The sequence below is a fragment of the Gavialis gangeticus genome, unplaced genomic scaffold (assembly GCF_001723915.1).
Source record: "Gavialis gangeticus isolate Ggan-Ray unplaced genomic scaffold, GavGan_comp1, whole genome shotgun sequence".
NCBI classification, from domain to species: domain Eukaryota; kingdom Metazoa; phylum Chordata; order Crocodylia; family Gavialidae; genus Gavialis; species Gavialis gangeticus.
Window position 1 is genome coordinate 1,321,898 of NW_017728980.1, and position 19,387 is coordinate 1,341,284.

A 19,387-nucleotide genomic window follows, 5' to 3' on the forward strand; every position below is an offset into this window, starting at 1 on the left:
CACTCTCCTCTCCTCTCCGGTCCGCCGGACGCCCTCTGGTAGCATGATCCGCACGTGCCGAGCGCTGCTTCCCCGCCCCGGCCGGCGCCTGCGCTCCGGGCCCGCGCGCCGCTGGGACCTGTCCGGCGGTAAGTGGCCGCAGGGTCCCCGCCCGGGGCTCGCTCTGGGCATCTCCCGCCCTAGGCCCGCGGCTTCCGTGGGCCCGGGGGGGGTCCGACCCCTCGAGCCCCAGGTTTCGGACGCCACAGGCCTGGAGGGGCGAGCGCCGCTGGCTTGGACCTGCCGCCTGGGGTCTGTGGCGTGGCGTGGCGTGGCGGGACGGGGCGGGGGCAGCTCCAGCGGTGTGGCGGGGGTGGAGCACGGCCGAGCCCCCTGTGCTCCACTCGGCCGCCAGCCGCCGCCGCGCCTCTGCTGCTTGTGTCAAGCTGGAGGCAGCTGCTTGTCCTCTGGTTGCCGGCTGAGCTCATGCAGGTGCCCGACAGCCTGCAGGCGGCAGAGGCCTGGCGGAGATGGGAGACTGGCTGTGGGGTCTGAGCACGCATCTCCATGGCCACAACAGAGTAGTGAAGTGCATAACGAGCTTTTCCGAACATCCTCAGCAAACCATGCTCGCTGCCTGCCCGTGGCATCTGTACTGCCAGAGGGTTTTCTCAGGGCTGGCGGTTGTTCTGGCTTCTGTAGGAAGTGGATTGATCGCAGTGGAGTAGTTCAGGTCAACTAGCAATCTCCTCTCCCCTTGCAGACCTTAAGAAGACGGTGGCAAACTTCCAGAACCAGTTAAAAGAAAACGTCACAAGTCTCTTCAAGAACCCCTTCTTTGATGAAAAACGCCCTCCTATGCAGGCAGAGGTGGTCATTGTTGGGGGAGGGGTGATGGGCTGGTCCGTCGCCTACTGGTTGAAGGCACTGGAGCCTAGAAAAAATACCCTGCGAGTGCTGGTGGTTGAGCGGGACACAACAGTAAGTTGCCTCCGAGGGATGCTGCAGTTGAGACCTGGGGTCTGGACAAGTGTCGGATCCTGCAGGCTTCATTTGGGACAGATGCAGACGCTGGGCTGAACTTCAGCTGCCCTGGCTGATTTACAGAATCCCCTACCACAGTGCCTGCGTAGTACAGATTTGCACCAATAAAAATGAGAGTAACTCCGGGGTGGGCAGTTCTTTTGACTGGAAGGCCACGTAATGAATTTTGGTGACCACATTGTTCTCCCTCCAAAACCTGGCCAGCGCTGGAATTCACCAGCTGTGGACCCAGATAGGGACTTCTGCCGTAGTGGGCAGGCGGCACCGTCAGCTGTGGAGATGCCACTGCCCACCTGGTGCAGCAGAAGCTCTTGCCTGGGTCCACCGCTGATTCCGCCGACAGGTTCTGGTTTGGGGCTCTGCTGCGCTTGGTAGCATCACATGTGGACACTGCCGGTAGGTTCTGTATCGGGGCTCCTGGACCTGCAGGCAGCATTGGCAGCTGACGTCACTGCCTGCCTGCTGCAGCAGAAACCCCCACCTGGGTTTGCAGTTGATGCTGCCGCGTGAAGAGCTGATGCTGCTGGGCAGAAGCAGTCCCACCCGGCATGGCTGAAACAGTCACACCTGCCCACCCAGCACTGCGTGGTGTGTGCCAAATCCAGTGAGTTGGTGGTTGACTGCCTGCAGGTTGAATCGAATCTGGGCAGGCTGAATCTGGGCTATGGGTTACATTTTGCTTGCTCTCTGGTGCAGTTACTCCAGGGGCAAGGCAGACCTTGCCCAAAAAAGAGCCATTTCAGCATGGGTAGAAGGCTGGAGTCCCTGAAAAAGGGAGTTCACACAGCAATGGCTTGAGCAAAAGGAAGTGGAAATACAATCTGGGTGTTGTGGGGGGAGGAGGGCTCTTAGCAGCCGGAGCATTCAGAGCAGTGGAAAGTACACTCCCAAATGGTACCTGAGGCTGCAAGGACTGATTGATGGAGAGGTGGTTGGGATATGGAGGTTGTAGACAGTGTTATGACAGTCAGGTTGTTGAACCCAAACGTACCTGAGCCATGCCTTGAACTTAACATGGCTGGTGTCTTAGTGTTGTGCAATGCAGGAGCTCCTGTACTCCAGTCTCGTATCTCACCAGGATGTTTCTCTCCCAATTAATGATACTTTCCTTGTGTGAGTGGTTTAGCTACCTTTGAAGGCGTAATACATCCCTGCTCTTCTAGGGTCACCCTCCCATGAAGCCTAACCACCCCCCCCCCAATAAATGTGTCATCTGTGGACTTGAGGGGGTAGCTGTCATTACTAAAGGGGGACTTAGTAAGGGACAGGGAGAAGGGCCATTGGTAGAGGAAGAGGCAGCTTTGTGATTAGGAGTGGGACTCTGGTGATTGTCATCTGAAAGATCTATGACTTTTCCAGTTCCTACAGAGCAGTTGTCCCAGTGCCTCTCTCTTGGGAGTTTGAGGACAAGCACAGGGATAGAAGGTCTTTTGACAGTAGTTTCCCCTCTGACAACTATAGGGGATTAGAGAAAAAGCTTTCTAATGGGTGACTGGGTCATACTTTCAGGGCAGCTGCCTGTGCTGCTGATCCTTGGGTAGAATTCTGCTCTATTATGAAACTGTCCGTCTCCATATGCTTTTCACCACTATCAAAGCCACAAGAATAGGGTACTGAAAATTCTGTCTACAGATCATGGTGTATCATTTCTTGTCCCTGGTGCCCTGACAGCCTCTCCCCTCCCCTGTCTCCCTGCAGTACTCCCGAGCTTCTACAGTGCTTTCAGTGGGAGGCATTCGGCAACAGTTCTCGTTGCCAGAAAACGTCCAGATGTCCCGCTACTCGGCATACTTCCTGCGCACGATCAACGTATGTCAGGTTTGGAGGGAGGTGCCAGAGCCTTTATTACTCCCCCTGCAAGAGCCCATCAGGTTTGCAAGCTCAATGTCAGAGAGCAGGGCTGGAACGAGGAGGGCTAGGACTGCCAGTGAACTGCTTTGTCCCCATAGCAACAGGTGTAGCTTGGTCTGTGTACATGCATCTGTGAGATGGTTGTTACTTCTCAGGTTGTAACCACTTGTGGGTCTGACTGCTGTTGCTCACCTCTTCACATTCTTCAACAATTTGCATCTTGGAAATACTGCCCAAGTAGTAACTAGGTCACATTCAATGCGCCCATGCAGGAAACTTTCACTCTGGCCTAGTTTCTCTCCTTGGCCCAGCTGATACGGGCTGGGAGTACACAGGAGATGCTCTTCATCCTGGCATGAGGTTCTCTCAGACCTCTGCAGCAACTCCTGCAGCAGATGTAGGAACTGCATTGAGGGGGCTCCACAGGAGGCTTCCAGCAGAGGAAGGTGGTTCACCCGGGTGGCATTTAGCAACTGGGAGGGAAGACCCCTGCAGAAGCATCAGTTGGGGATGGGCCAGGTAAGCTGGATCCTTCCTTGGTGCAGGGGTTTGGGCTTAGTGATTTCTTGCGGTTCTTTTCAGCCCCCTCTTATATGATTCCAGCGGGCAGAGTCCCTGAGGGTGAAATCCCATGTGCTTTTCTCTCTGCTTACACCTGAGGAAAGCAGCTGCCTAAGTACTCACTGGCACTCTGTTCCCAGGAACATCTGGGAGTCGCAGACGAGCCAGCCATTGATATTCAGTTTAACCCTTCGGGGTACCTCTTCCTGGCCACGGAGGAAAGAGCTGCCATGCTGGAGGAGAACGTGAGCATTCAGAGGTAAGGCCCTTTTATAGGGAGTGTGGCTGTGGGGGCAGGGTGTGGGGCAAAGCTATGGTGGCTGATAACAGCATGTCCTAGTGAGAAGCCTGCATAGTTTCTTTGTAGCAGGACTGAGTCTCCTGGGCTTGAGGGCAGTTACTGTTCTTGCCTTCCCAGTTTAGGGGAGGCTCAGTTTCCATTGGCTTCTGTGTGCTGGGATGCCACAGTGACTGCACAGAGGTGGGGGAGTGAGAGCTCATGAAACAGCTGCTGCCTGATTGTACTGCCCCTGAAAAGTTGGCACCTTGCACTCAGAGCTAGCACTGCCTTCACCTGGTTTCTCTAAAAGCCAGAGATTTGTGATGTTGTATAAGCTTCCCTCTGGCGGTGGGTGGCAGTCAAGCACAGCCCCTCTGCTCCTCCATGCTGTTCTAACACCTGCACTTTGCTGTAGGCATAAGCTGCTGTCTCAGGTCTGGGCTTTCTAGGGTCCTGCTAGAGCTCTTCAAGGTTTGGATCCCCTTACACAATTTTGCTACTTCACCTGGCCCTGGCCTCCATTCTTTCTCTCTCCTCTAGCAACCCTGGGTCTTTCCTAAGTTTAGGTTTCCAGGTATGAAAAACTTGCTGCTTCTGGTACTGTGGGCAAACCTTCACCAAATGCCAGGCTGAAGGGCTGCAACATTTCTTTTCTCTCATGACCAAAATCCCAGGCTGTTGCATGTAAGGGGCTTGTGCACTAGTGCCCTGTCTGCCCCAAGCCCCCTCATCCCTGTATTTACCTCATCATACTCCTACATATGACTTATTTATCTCTGAATGGGTTCTGGACCCCCTATCCTAGCATGAAGCAACTGTGGGTCATGCGGGGAGAGGGTGGGGATGCTGATTTCATATTCTACATTCCTCAGCAATGTGCTGAGTCTTGCATGTCCTGCGAAATGCTGTGGGTCTTGACTGATGCTGTGAGGGAAGTTGGGTGGGGAAATTCCACACATGAGGATTTTCTGCAGAGGATGCCTAGCTTCTGTGAGGTTCTCCATGGTGGATCTCCAGAGGAAGCGCCCCTCAGAGCTGTGACTTGAGGGAAATCTTGAAGGAAGCTGAGCCACCTGGGTCTTGGATTAGGAGCACTCCACCCTCAGCAAACTCGTACTCTGGCTGGTTCTAGGGGATCTGCTCATTGCAGTTTTATCAGACAAGCCCTATGTACATGGGAAGGATTTTCAGAGATGGCTCTTGAAAGAGAATGGGCTGCTTGGACTTCTTCCCTGCCAGTACTAACTTGTGTGCTTGGAGGTTCGTGATCTTAGTGGCACCATCGCAACATCCCACTTAAAGCCTCTCAGGCTGAGAGGATAGTAGGTGTACCCAAGAGAGGACATATTGGCAGCTGAACTCATACACTGCTTGATCTTAGCTAGGAGGGCATGAAAACCATTTACCTTCAGTTTCATGATGTTTTTCTGTTTTTAATTTCCAAATTCTTCCTTCCCCTAGTTGATTTCTGTAGGAGCTTTGACAGTTTTGTCTGTGCTGCTCACGTGCACATAATCACAAGGCACCAGAGGTGACCCAAATTCCCTCTTCCCCTCACAGTTATGCTGCTTTCCCTCAGATCTTCCCCTCCTACAGGTTTCCTAAGGCACAAAGCCAGCACATTCTGATAAATGTTTAACAATTTTCAGGGCTGAAGGAGCAGAGGTCATCCTGTTGTCACCAACGCAGCTGAAGAAGAGGTTTCCATGGTTGAATACAGATGGTGTGGCTCTGGCATCCTATGGTATGTAGTTTCTGAATCCCTGGCCATCCTACAGTGGCATGGAACTGCTGGGCACCATAGCCTTAGTCGCTGAAAATGTTAGGGAGGCAGCTGACAGGATCAGATATTAAATGGAAAACCAAGTTTGAGTGCAACAAAAAGTAGGGTTACACCGATTAAACATTTTCTTGGCTAATACCTATAGCCAATTATTAACCAGCCATGTCACGAACTTTTGATCACCCAGTGGGCTGGCGAGCCATATTCAAAGACGTCACAGAAAGTGGTATCACATCAGGAAGTGATGTCACATGACTTTTGACACCAAAGAAGTGGCAGGGGTTGACATGGTGCTGGTTGACATGGCATGCATGCCCAGGTTGACATGGCGCTGCAGGAGCTGCTTGGCTACAGCTGGGTTGACCTGGTGCTGGAGAAGCCGTGGGGCCAGGCTGGGGTTAACCTGGGGCCCGCCTGGCCTGCCAGTGCCATGCCCGAGTTAACATGGTGCTGCAGTACCCGCCTGGGCAGAACCGGGTCGGCACCAGCCAGGAAAAGCAGCACGCAGCTGAAGCCGTCTTCCCGTGTGCTGCTGGGGATGGAAAGAGGCCGGCCAGGTCTGTACCAGCCAGCAAAAGTGGTGGCGGAGCCGTGTGCTGCTTGGGACTGACCGGTGCACGCTCATCCCATCCCGAGCGGCACACAGCTCTGCTGTGGCTTCTGCTGGCTGGTGCAGACCCGGCCGGGCTCCTCCTGTCCCCAGCAGCACATGAGAAGTGGCCCCCTCGGATCCTCATGCATGGGAGGCCGGGCCTGGAGAGCCACAGCACCCAGGGGGAAACTGGCTGGGGGAGCAAGCGCCGCCTTGCTATGGGGCAGGACAGGGCAGTGGGGCTGGCTTGAAGCAGGTGGGCGAGGAGGCAGGTGCGGGCTGGCAGTGCCAGTGGCCACTGCTTGGCCTCCCGTATGGGGCCGCTCTGGCAGCACAGGGCACAGGCACCGGCAACCACGCACCCCACAGCCCCAGCCCGGCGCCCCCAGCTCCGCATGGGAACTTACTCCTGTTCACCACGTGCCTCCATCCACCACACATGTGGGCAGGGCACGGGCCATGCTGCAGCTCCCCTGGCCACGTGCCAGGGCAAGGGGTGGAGCCAAGGAACAAGCTGCACACACTGTCCCCAGCTCCTCTAATCGGGCACGGCTGGGGCAGCCCTGGGGGCAGTGGCTGCAGGACCTGGCCCACTGATGAGCCCGGCCCTGCAGGGGTAAGCAGCTCCCCTCCCCTTGCTGCTGGCTGGGTCCTGCCCTGCCTGCCTCACCACTGCCATGGAGCCTGGAGCAGGCGCCTTGGGCCAGATAAAATGGCTTGGAGGGCTGCATGGCAGACAAGTCTGTTTTAACCAGAGCAGAGCCAAGTGAGGTAAGGGCAGATGCGGGCTGCCCACTGTGGACTCGGGGATCTCCACTCTGCTGTTTTTGCCCTGGGAGCTCCGTGCTGGCCATGCATCTCCTGCCCAGCTGGCAGTAGGAGACACAATTCACCGGGCAGGCAGGGGGTACACAGCCAGTGCTGAGCTCCCAGGGCAAAGGCAGCAGAACAGAGAGCCCTGAGCCCACAGCAAGCAGCCCACATCCATCCTGTGCACAAATCTAGGGGGACATGCTCCCCCATACGTCCCCCAGGGGTGCACGCAGTGGTGGGGAGCTGCCCCCCCCAATAAACCACCCACAGCTTTGTCCTGCTCCCCACCGTGGCCCCAGGTCCTATTCACTACCGTGGCTGGGCAGTGCCCCCAGCCCCTGTCCCTGCCCCACTCCCTCCCTCACTGGGGGCCTTGGCCCACTCCTTCCCTCACTTTGGGGGCCTTGATCTGCACCCCCACACTCCTTCCATCCCCCATGCCCTTTCCCTCCACAGACTTATCTGTAGGGAGCTGCTTTCCATGCTGCTTGGCTGCATTCTTGGCCATGTGCATGAATGTGGCCGTGCACATGCACATGGTGTCCGGGGGCCCTGGCCAGAAGGCATAATTATATTTATCGGTGAACACTATCAGCCACACCAGCCAAAAAAAGCCGATAGGCGTAACGTCAATTTCCCTTTTATCAATGCCAATCCAATATGCAACTGATACATCAGTGCACCTCTAACAAATAGGCTAAGTATCTGGAAGCCCAGTATCAAGAGATACCACAAGCTAAGGGTCTTGAATAATTTTAACCTGGCTTGTTTACATGGCCACATTTACATAATTTTTAGGGACATGAATTTCTCAATCAAGTATTAACACAAGTTTTCACACTTAATTTCCTTAATGTAATTCTTTTAATGAGGGAGGTAGTGGGAAAACAAGGGGTAGAAAAAGCAGGGAACCCACGTCTATTAGACTGAACTAGCCTGAAATTCTTAGCTCCTTTTTCAATTCTGTTATTACAAAAATGTGCATAAAATAACAGCAAATTATCAATAACAGCATTATCAATGATCAGTTATCATTAAGATGAAGATGTAAATCTGTGAGACTTGTATGCTGTTGTCCGTGCTTTATGGTTCATAAACGTGGACTACATATGCTAGGCACACCAAGAGACAACAGTTTTCACGTAAGATTCCCACATAAGATTCTAAAAATAAAGTGGGAAGACAAAATACCAAACACAGGTGCCGGAGTGCACAGGAATGATGCACTTAGAAACCACTATCAAGAAGAGGAGTTTGCAGTAGCTTATCCATGTCAGGAGAATGGGAGGAGACCGAATGCCCAAGAATATTTTGTGCAGTGAACTTTGAGACAGCTGTAGAAAGTGAGGTTGCCCTCTATGGCAGTACCATGACGTGTGGAAAAATGATATGAAGTTGTTCAACATCAATGTAGAAAGCTGGGAGGAGTGCGCAGAATCCCATCTGATCTGGAGGGACTATCTGGCACTGGGTGCAGCTCACCATGAAGCAGCTTTGATCCAGAGGTTGGAAACAAAGACAGAAAGAAGAAAGTAGCATGCTGCAGACTTGAACTCCAACTCGGATAACACATGCATCTGTGAAACTTGTAACCAGCTGTGTCACTCCCAAATTGGGCTTGTTGGCCACAAGTGTATTCATCAGGCACCTGACCAGACCTCTTGCACATACATCATGATCCAGAAGATCAATGGTTGCCTATATAGTGGGGAAATGAGCAAAAAAGGTCCTGCTGAGAAGCTATGTCATCAACTGCAGGCTTGGAAGAGGGTGAATAGCCAGTTCAGATGCATTTGCCTAGAAATGCTGGCTCTGTAGCAGGGGTGGGCAAAGTCCAGCCCACAGGCTGGATCGGGCCCACAGCAGACTCCTATTCCCAAGAGGCTGGTTTCCATGGAGACCCCAGCAGTGGTGGGGCATGACAGTGCAGGGGCAGGGTTTCCATGGAGACTGGCCTCAGCAGCACTGATGGGGCACAGATCTGGGCTGGAATCTGCTCCAAGGCCAGGATCTTGCAGTGTTGATAGCGTGGTCCAGAGCCAGGGCAGGACTGCCTGGGCAGGGGCATGCAGGCAGCTCTGCCCTGGCTCTGGGCCACTTTGTCACTGCCACAAGATCCCAGCCCTGGTCTCCATGGAAACCCTGGCCCTGCGCTGTCACTGCGCTGCTGGGGTCTCCATGGAAACCGGCTGCAGCAATATAGGCAGGGGCTGCTGGGAAACAGAGGCCAGCCAATCTGCCATTTTGCCCACCCCTACTCTACAGGATCATATCTCAAGCAGCACTTGAATATTTCCTCCCCTGTGGATGATTATAGATTCATAGACGTTAGGGGCTGGAAGGGACCTTGCAGATCATCAGGTCCAGCCCCCCTGCTCTAGGCAGAAAGACAGCTGGGGTCAGGTGACCCCAGAGAGGTGACTATCTAGTCTCCTCTTGAAAACCTCCAAGGTAGGTGAATGCACCACCTCTGGAGGGAGTTTATTCCACCCCCCTGGACACCCTGACTGAAGGAGTTTTTCCTGGTATTAAGCCTGAAGTAGCCTTCCAGGAGTTTGTATCCATTGGTCCTGGTCTTCCCTGGGGGTGCCGTAGTGAACAGTTGTTCCCCAAGCTCCTGATGCACTCCTGATATAGTGGTAAGCTGCTATAAAGTCCCCTCTCAACCTCAACTAACCCTAATAATTTCAGTAGGTGAAGTATTAGCAGGATCAGGCCATAGTTTACAGGCATCCTACATTTTGAAGGCTTGGACAGCACACTGGCACTAGGTTCACACTTTTTTGTTCCTGTCTTACTCCCTTATTTCTTCAGGCCTGAAAGATGAGGGCTGGTTTGACCCGTGGTCTCTCCTCACTGCCTTCCGGAGAAAAGCAATATCCATGGGCGTCCATCACTGCTGTGGAGAAGTGACATGTAAGTGAACCCCTTTGCAACTGCAAAGTAAGATCTGCAAATGACACAGATACCTGTGGAGCTACCATGCCATCATGAGATGATAACCTTTCCAGGCTAGGTAGGGTTGGGCCTGGTCTGCACTTGGATGGCAGATTTCACAGGAATTTGTAGGACTGAGAGCACCAAGCAGTGTTCAGTGCCAGTCCAGCAAGGGGCCGGTGTCATCTGTGTTGCTGAAAGTGATGGGTTTCAAATAAGGTGAAAAATGAATATAGCTAACGATAAGATAAAACGCACAGCTGTCATAGCTGTTTAAGAACTTAAATCAAACAGAACATCAGCCAGGGCATGTACTGGAAATATAGCTCTGAAACATGATGGAAAATGGTGCCACTTGCTGACTAAGATGAACCTGCAGGTCCTGTGTTTTTCCTTGCCACTGCAGAGAAGTGATGTTGCAGACCCTGAAGGCCCAAGGTATAGAAAGCAGCTCCCAGTCATGCTTTTGAGCATTAGTAAAGCCACTGGCTGTAGTGAGAGAGACAGAAATTAGAGGCCAGGACTTGGCAGGTAAAAGCTCTTTCTTTTCCAGTCAGATCATAATAAAGTAAATGATCAAAACATCCCTATGTTATGGTCCATTTCTTTGTATGCTTCGTAACATTTGGAGTAGATAAAGTGCTGGAGAATATATCCTGTTGGATATGATCCAGCCCTGCTGTATGAGACAGCTCAGTGTCACCCCTGGGATTTTTATACCTCTTAGATCAGCGGTAAATACCATGTCTACACATCTGAAGTATCAGACAGTTGGTAAACGAGCAAACAGGAGTTAATGGAGTAAATTCAGGGTTGAGAATCAAGATATGAGGTCTCTCTCTGCCACTGACCAAATCGCATATCTTTCTGTACCTCAGTTTTTCCATCTCAAAATGGGCTTTGAGAGATGAGGGTGGAAAGCACTAGAGCTCTCTTTTTGCCCTTTCTTGGTCACTGGTGGCTTACCACAAATCAGATTCGTCAGCAGCACATTCAGTACTGATGCATTTGTTTATTGCTGTGACTCACCAGGGACCTGGTACCTACCTGTTGCCATTTGCAGAATGATACAAATCACTGAGTAAACACAACACAAGGAAGCTTATGGATGCACAGCTATTTGTTTGACTTGTTGGTTTATGGAGATACTTGCCATGTGCAACTATACATTGTTGCATAGCAGTGATGGGTCCTTTGAGTCCTGTCCCCATGTTCTGCCCTCTCACTAGCCCTTCTCTTTCCCCACATAGGTGCTTGTTGGGGTTGCAGGTCTGAGTGGATGGCCATCTTGCTGCATGTTTCTTTTCCTGTTTCACAGCTTTTACCACGGCCTTTTGCGACACAGTGACACCCACAGGGGAGGAGCTGATGCTGTCCCGTATTAAGTATGCCCGTGTAAGTAACTCCATGAGAAACTTATCCTATTAGCTACTGTTGTAGCTCAAATAAGAGGTCTGCACTGGTCCTGGGCTTTGCCAGGCTGTTTGAGTTGGGGGAGAAGAATTCTTGTTTAGTTCTGTCTTGTACCTATAGATGGTCTTGGCCCCTAGTACAGTAGAGATAGCTGAACCAGGCACAGTTCAACAGCAAGTCAGAACAGCAAGTTAAATTTGTTTGCGCAGGACTGGTCTGAGATTCATCTTGGGCTCATCCATTTGACCAATTTCCCCTTGCTTAAGCTGTTTCCAATCAAGTCCAGCTGTCTATTAAAGATGGGTAATATGAATCTAGTCTAAGTTGTGGGGCTCAGTGCAGGGATTGCTGGGTGAAGTTCCATAGCCTGTATTAGGCAGAAGGTCAGATGACTGGAGCTCCCTTCTGGCCTTGAATCACCACTGCCAGCCTGTCTCTAACTGTAAAAACTCCCCAGTTCTTTACACTGCATTACATGTCCCTCAGAGCTGGGTAGGTACTTGGATAGTACACAGTGCTCTTCACATGGGTTCTGCTCCCACCTTTGTCCCTGACTCACTGCATGACTTTGGGCAAGGCATGCTCTCTACTTTGCTGTCTTCCACTACTTGAGGAGGAAACATGTTAACATTGCTACATTTCTGCAGAGTGACTTGCTGGAGACCAATTCTGAGTCTCTGGCAGAGCCAGAAGTGGAATCCAGGCTTTCTGGATTCCTTGTCTCTGCCAAACGTCTCCCGCAGACCCTGTCCAGTCACTTTTGCCCCGCTCTTCTTCCCTTGCTCCCTCCCTCTAAGGTGGTGTTCTTCAGTATTCATTTCCAGTGCAGTGTAGTTAAGAGGGGCATCTTCTCCGTTTGTTCCATGACATCCTCTTCAGTGCAGTGCTCTCACTGTGCTTGTCAGTGTCTGAAAAGCAACCTTCTCCTAATGTCTGGAGAGTCTTTGTAGGATCTTAGTAGGAGATCTGGGCACCCCAGAGCCGGGCTGGGGCTGGAGCACTCACCCTTCTCCCTTCTGGGTTTTTTCAGATACAGATGCCTGACAGTTTGGAGTACTGCCAAGTGGCATGTGCAGTTGTGGTCAATGCAGCAGGAGCCTGGTCCAGGAAGCTGACAGAAATTGCAGAAGCTGAGACTAGCGTATCAAAGATCAAGCAAATATTTAAGCTACCGGTGGAGCCCAAGAAAAGGTATGGATGAAACAAAGCTACCTGTAGCATGGGCCAGAGGTGGAATCAGTATGGAGGGCAGGTGTGATATGGGAATCTGAGAAGGGCCTCAGGGTGCTCTGCTGGGCTGACTCTCGGGAAGGCTGGGCCTTTCCCAGTGGGATTGTGAAGGCTGGTCTCCAGGGTACAGGTAGTGACTTTCATCTTGGGATCTGTTTCCTGTGACCTGCACTCCCATTCCTGTGTTAACAGTCTTTATCCTAAGAGTTTAGTTATTTAACATAGTGGTCTCCCTCTACCCCTTGAAAGATTTATAGTTTCCTGGTGGGCCTTATCCCATCATGTCTGTCTAGTAAATAGGCCTATTCTGAGAATTTCTTTCCTATTCCTCTTCCTTTCCAGTCCCTCTCAGGGAAGTACACAGCTGGGATGGGTTGGGTATGGGTTCAGTGCTGCAGCAGACTCATTCCTGCTGCGAAATGCTCTGTGGTCCCTAGAATTGCTTGTGCTGTGCAGTGAAGCTTTCACATAGTGCAGTGCTTTCGGAGGAAAGGCAGGGTGCTTAGAGAAACCTGGGGCTCAGATTCTCTCTGCTCAGGTTTGGTCTAAGCAACAGCTTAGTATACAAGACCCAAAGATGGTCCCCATTCCAAGGAGCTTTCAGCCTCTGGAAGCCTCTTCCATGCACCTGCTCTGGTCACCCAGGTCTGTGCACTCCTGGAGAGAAGAGCTGGATATCCAGGCCATTGGCCAAACAGCTGTCCTCTGTCTACAGGTACGTGTATGTTTGGCACAGCCCAGATGGGCCTGGCTTGAACTGTCCCATGTTGATTGACACTACGGGGGCCTATTTCCGCCGAGAAGGTTTGGGAGGCAACTACGTGGGAGGCATGAGCCCCACAGAGGTGAGTTAATTGGGGTCTTGGGGAAATTGAGATCAGAGAGTCTTCCAAGAGGGTAGAGTGGGGAGAGCGTCTCTGTGAAACAAAACCTTTTGGACATGGGAGCGAGGGCAGCAAATCAAGCAAGACCCAATAGGTAGTGAGACCATAGCAGTCCACAGGATGCGCAAACACCAGGCACCATCACCAGCCCAGTTCTTCCTCTGCCCAAAGTCAGTTGACCAGTCACCTCTGCCCTGTCCTAAAAATCAGGCTCCTGTCACAGCCTTCCCCAGCAATACTACCTGTTGGCTATTATCCTCTCATATTTAGTCTCAGTTGGGAGTACTCTGGGCTTAAATCCATCCCCCCTTAAGAGCTAGCTTCCCTGTGATGTTGGGTGCTGTGGGGGAGTGATAGCCTCATGCATAGTTTCCATTAAACAGGGGAACCAGAAGAGGAGAAGGGATGACTTTAATTGTGTGGCAGTGCCCTCTGGCAGGCACCAGTGATTCTGAGGAGCAGTGAGGGATGCTCTTCCCAAAGAGGGAAGGGTGGGGTGCCAAGGTAGGCTTCCAAAGGGCAGCAATGCAGTGGGGACAGCTCTGGCTGGTCTGAGCCATCTGTTGTGCAAGTTCCTTGTGGCCTGGGCCACACTGTTCTGTCTGCACCGGACTGCATGAGTGAACTTAGTGGGTGCTATTTATAGATAGGAAATCCTGGCGGGAGGTGGTGGAGTTTGGTTGCACAGGTACTCTTTGCAAACCTGCTGGCAGGTTCTAGGCTTTCAGACAGGTGCTGCCATTCACCATCTCCTTGAGCTCCCAGCTTCAGGGCCTCACAGGAGCAAAGCACAGATGAACCAGTCCCAGTCTGTACCAGTAGTATCCTTGCTTCCCCAAGGTCATCTTTAACTTCTGAGTCACTGTTCCCAGTAGTGGCAGCCCAAAGGCTAGCTCTCCTCCCTCCCTGCCATGCAAGCAATTCTGCTATCTCTGTGCTGCCCTCTGAGTGCCAACCTAACAGCAGCCCATGCTAGGTCAGGCTGCAAACAGAGCTCCCTGCCTATATCTTTGCCATTCTCAAATGAACACCAGGCCCATAGCTTGCTTTCTCTCTCTGTTCTTGTCTCCAGGACGAAGAGCCGGACATTCAGGACTTGGAGGTAGATCACAGATTTTTTCAAGAGAAGGTTTGGCCCAAGCTGGCCCATCGAGTTCCGGCATTTGAGTCCCTGAAGGTAGTAGAGGTTTTGGATCCCAGTGCGTGTTCACCCTTGAGGGGAAGGCAAGGAAAGGAACATCACACCCTTTCTCTTTCCATTTTTGGCCCCTTGCCCTACAACTGGGTGTGTGTCCCTGATGAGCAGAACCTTTGTCCCAGAGGGCTTAGGTGTGGGGATGTGACTGATGGACCTAGCAGAATGTGGCCTCCCATTTGTAGGGCTGCAGGTTTGGCCCAGAAGCATCTCGCAGCCCTATCTCTGTTCCTCACCTGTCCTTCTGACATGGGCCATTCCAAAGGAGAACTGTTAGGAGCTGCTTTAAACTGAGGCGAGTGATGAAGAAAGGAGCTGGCCTTGACAGCCTGGGGGAGAGGAGGCCTCTATCCACAAGTGTGAGACCAGTATGGTGGCACACTCCCTCTCACAGCCATGCAGACTGCTGGAGGCTGCTCTGGACTGCAAGCCAAGTTCTGTCTCCATTCCCTGCACCCCCAAGCTTCCCCACTGAGTCCTCTGACGTGAGGGCCCATGCTAGTCAGCATGATAAGGGTTTTCTTGGTTTATTCACAGGATCTAAGTGTGTTTCTTTTTGACAGGTGAAAGGCTCCTGGGCTGGCTATTATGACTACAACACGTTTGACCAGAATGCTGTGCTGGGTCTTCACCCTACAGTGCTAAACATGGTCTTTGTCACAGGGTTCAGTGGGCATGGGCTGCAGCAGTCACCAGCAGCAGGCAGGGCTGTGGCTGAGCTCATTCTGAATAAAAAATTTAAGACCATCAACCTCAGCAGGTTCTCCGCCAACAGATTCCTCTCTGGGGAGCCGGTTCTGGAGAGGAACATTGTCTGACTTCCCCAGGGGGCTGAAACCAACCCTAAAGGTGAGCCCTACTCCATTATGCCCTTGGTCAGTACTACTCTGTCCTTCCATGTCAAGATCATGGAGCTCTTCTGTCTTACAGCAAGCCCATTTCTGTACTGAAACTGAGGTGTGCAGAAGGGGATTGGCTTGTAAAAGGCCATATAGTGAGTCAGTTGCAGACCTGAGAACAGATCTTGGCTACTAACCAGCATTGCCTCCCAGGAACTGTTAATTTTAATTGTTCTTCCCCCTCCCTTCCTTCCAGCTGACATTCCCGCTTATAGTGTGGTGGAGATTTTCAGAACAAGGTTAATCACCAGCCTATACCCCATTGTTGCCATGTTCCTTTTTCCACCTATGTGGGGTTTCTACCATCTTTTGAGGACCTTAATGAAGCTTGGAGCTGAGGGAAAGTGCTGCTTCATGAGCTTAGAGATTGGTAGCTGCTGTGCATTGCCCCAGAGCCACTACCAACATGGGCCAGACTCAGCCTGGTGACATGCAGGGCAAAGATTGCCTGTTCTGCTACCCCCTCTGAGCTACTTGTTACCTGTTCTCTTAGAACTAAGCGGTCTCCTCCAAGTACACTGTCCTTCCCCCTTGAGTCTGTAATAGCACTGACCCATTCCAGTATTAACTTCTCCACAGTCATCTAGTCCCTGCAAGGCACAGAGGCTCCTCATGATTTTTAATAAACTTGGGAACAAAGAAAGAACTTCCCCATGAACAGAAACTAACTGAGGTCGCTGCAGTTTATTGTGTTCCACCTCCTGCACGTAGGGTGAAAATTTAACTGCAGCTGTATTGCAGTCCCACAGGCATGCACCCTGTTACACAGGGATCATGCCATCCCAGAGGAAGCTATATTCCAGCATTTCTTAGCATCATCTCTGTGTGTTGAATCTTAACATTCACATGATGGGGCTGCACAGTACTTTAGGCTGAAGGATGCAAAGAAGGAGAGATTCTTGGTGCTGTTTAGGGAAGAACCCTAAAATAAACCCTGATTCAGCCTCTGCCATCATAGATGGCATAGTGTTCTTCCACAGAACAAACCTGTGCTTCTCCCAGGGGGTTTTAAATAACATGGTGAGGGGAGCTATAGGGACACCTAGATACCAGACATTAGCTCACCAGTAGTTTCCTGAGATCCTTGAGTGGAAGATACCTGCAAGAGCAAAATTTTTTTGAATCCCTTTCAGAAGCCTGAGGACTCATTGTGATCCTAACTCTACCTGTTGCAGATGGAGCCCTGGCCAAGGCAGGAAGATCACGTTGCTCCGGCCAGAGACTGACAAGATTCTACAGCATGGCTAGCAGAAGCCCTTGGCCAGCCATGGTGCTGGCATGGGGGAGAGTGGATTCTAATTGACCTGTGGTTCCTGACTACACAGAGCACTGCCAAAAAGTCACACTTTATGTTGCTAAACTGTCACTGTACCGATATGCTGCCTTCACTTCAGGGAACAGAACTGAAATTCATGTCTGCACGATGCAGAGATCAGGGTTGTTCCAGAGGTGATGGACACAGCTGGTTCATTTCTGATGCACAGTGTTGCATTGTCCCATTGGCACAGCACAGTTGGGATGGTTAGACTATCCAACTCCTGATTCATGGTTAAATCCCCTCCCTGCTTTGAGATAAGCACTGGAGTGGCCATTTGCTGGCAGTGGTTGCAACCCAGTTAGCAGCATCTCAGAGCCAAGCACTGCAGCCCTTGTTCCTTATTTATGCAGCTGCCCATCTCCACCCAGCAAAGCTTTCACCTGTACTGCTGAGGGAGCACCTAAGGAAGTTTGCTTAGGCAGAAGAACACTGCTGCTTTGCCTTCTAGGAGCAGCCCATTCCATCTGGTCAAGCTAGACAAGGAAGGCTCAGCTCTTCCCCGTGCTGTTCTAGAGCACTAATATGCACTGTTCTGTCCCTCACTCCCTTGCTCTGCACTCCCCTGCTGTATTTCTCTGGGCTTATCCCTGTTCTGGGAGCCACAGAGCACAGATGGGTTTCTAGGCCCCCTCTAATGGCATTGCACACTGTAACCTGTCTGGACCCCCATTCATGCCCTGCAGGCCTGAGCTGATGCTGCTGAAGCCTGTTAGTGTCCCATAGGAGCCTTAGGGCACCTTAGCCCTGATGTTCAGTCTCCTCACCAGCTCTCAGTCTCTCCCCAGCTCTGTGATGCCTGTTCTCATGGCTACTGGGCTTCATAACACTGCTGCTCTGACTCAGATCAAAGGGCTGGGTACTGTTATGTCTGCCAAATACCCAAATTCAGTCCACCTGCCCCAGGGAGCCTCTGGCTTGTACCCAAACCATGGCTGCCACTAACAGAAGCACTTCAATTTTCCCCTTGCCATCCTCCATTCATGCTTCTTGCTGGAAACAGCTGGTGGAGGTATATTTAAGAGCTGTTATCCAAGGTGGGGGAAGGGACTAAGGATTGTGTTTGAGCCTTGTGGGACTTGGACTGAACCTCACTTGGTTGGAACAAGTGCTTCTTCTGGTGTCTCTAGTCCCTTGGAGGCTCTCTGCTGCCTTTGTGAATGGCACTTGGTTACTAAAGGCAGGGTAGATGTGTATCTTTATAGATTATATAAGATATCTATAGCGAACGCAAGTTTTTGGGAACTTGGGTTCACTTCACACAGATGCTTGGTCACTGCTGAGCATGTCCCAGCCTCAGCTGAAGCCACAAGAAGCTGTAGGGACTTGATGCCTGAAGACTAGTCTCCTAGTATCAGTCTCTCATCACTGGATCCCTACTGAGCTGAAGCAGCTGATCCTCCTGCCTCTCAGATGGGAAATGTAACTTCAGCCACTATTCCTCTATTCCTCAGGTTGGGAACCGGCGGAGCCAGGCAGCTGGGATTTCAGGCATGGGAGAATTCAGGTTGGAGGCTCCCACTGCTCTGTGCAGGGCATCTGGAGCAACAGGAGTGGGGAGTGCTGTGCAGTTGTGGTGGCAGGGAGACAGTTGAAAAGTTGAGATGCAGATGTGTTGGAGATGCCATTTTACTGTTAGACCCTGCAACCACCATCTTATACCATTGCTGAGTCTCTAGGAGGGGTATAGAGAGACATGGGGAGGTAGGCCTGAATTGATTGCATCCTACATACTTTCCTGCTGGCCAGAGCTGCCCCTAAAGACTCCACTTGCATATCAGGGATTGTATCCAAGGCTTGGCTCTGATTCTACTTCTGATTTGTAATGAAACAACAATAAAGTGATTCAGTGACATTGGGCTGGCTGCACTGGGGTGGAGGGGGAGATGGGAGCTGATTTTTAGGGGCTGTACTTTAAAGGGGGATGCTTTGCATCACCTGGCACACCGCAGCCACATCCACATCCACCCATCAGCCAGTTTTTTGTATCTCCCAGTTGTTATAGAATCATAGAATTGAAGGACCAGAAGGGACCTGCAAGATCATCAAGTCCATTCCCCAGCCATGGGTAAGTTATGCTCACCTGTGCAACATGGGAGGAGCAGAGAGAACTGAAATAAGCCTGAGGGGCCATATGAAAGCCAGTGTTTTTGGCCATGGGCCAGTACACGTCACCTGTCTCTAACACAATTCAAGTAGTATGCTATTTGAGATGTTATAGCACCAGCTGTAAAGGTGATCCTGAACATCATCAGGATGTCAAAATCTAGGGATGTTACAAACAAACATAATGAAGAAACAGATCAGTTTGGGCCCAATTCAATACTGACAATATTCAAATACTGACAATACTGTATCAATTCAATGCTGACAAGTGCAGCACCCTGCACTTGTCATTATTGAATCCCATCCTAGTCTCATTTACCCACCCCTGTAACCTGTCCAGGTCCAGCTATATCCTCTCCCTCCCTTCTAGTGTGCCCACCTCGCCCCAGATCTTGGTGTCATCTGCAAATTTAAACGGTGCTTTTCACCCCCTCATCCAAGTCGCTAATGAAATTGAACAGTGCGGCCCAAGGACTGAGCCCTGGGGGACTCCACTGCTCGCATC

At 51.5% G+C, this 19,387-nt stretch overlaps 1 protein-coding gene across 2 annotated transcripts; it reads left to right on the forward strand.

Moving 5' to 3' along the window:
• The first annotated feature begins 8 nt into the window (after positions 1-8).
• Positions 9-17,620, forward strand: FOXRED1 (FAD dependent oxidoreductase domain containing 1). Of its 2 annotated transcripts, none has more exons than XM_019508998.1 (12): positions 9-128; positions 743-960; positions 2,722-2,841; positions 3,576-3,694; positions 5,365-5,459; positions 9,718-9,819; positions 11,159-11,235; positions 12,284-12,444; positions 13,199-13,328; positions 14,440-14,544; positions 15,126-15,411; positions 16,637-17,620. In XM_019508998.1, exons 1-11 carry the CDS (start codon positions 44-46, stop codon positions 15,378-15,380), a joined length of 1,467 nt encoding a protein of 488 aa, XP_019364543.1. In that variant the 5' UTR covers positions 9-43; the 3' UTR covers positions 15,381-15,411; positions 16,637-17,620. The 2 variants fall into 2 exon arrangements, with proteins under 2 accessions (XP_019364543.1, XP_019364553.1); XM_019509008.1 differs by having other exon boundaries at positions 2,722-2,832.
• Positions 17,621-19,387: the final 1,767 nt, after the last annotated feature.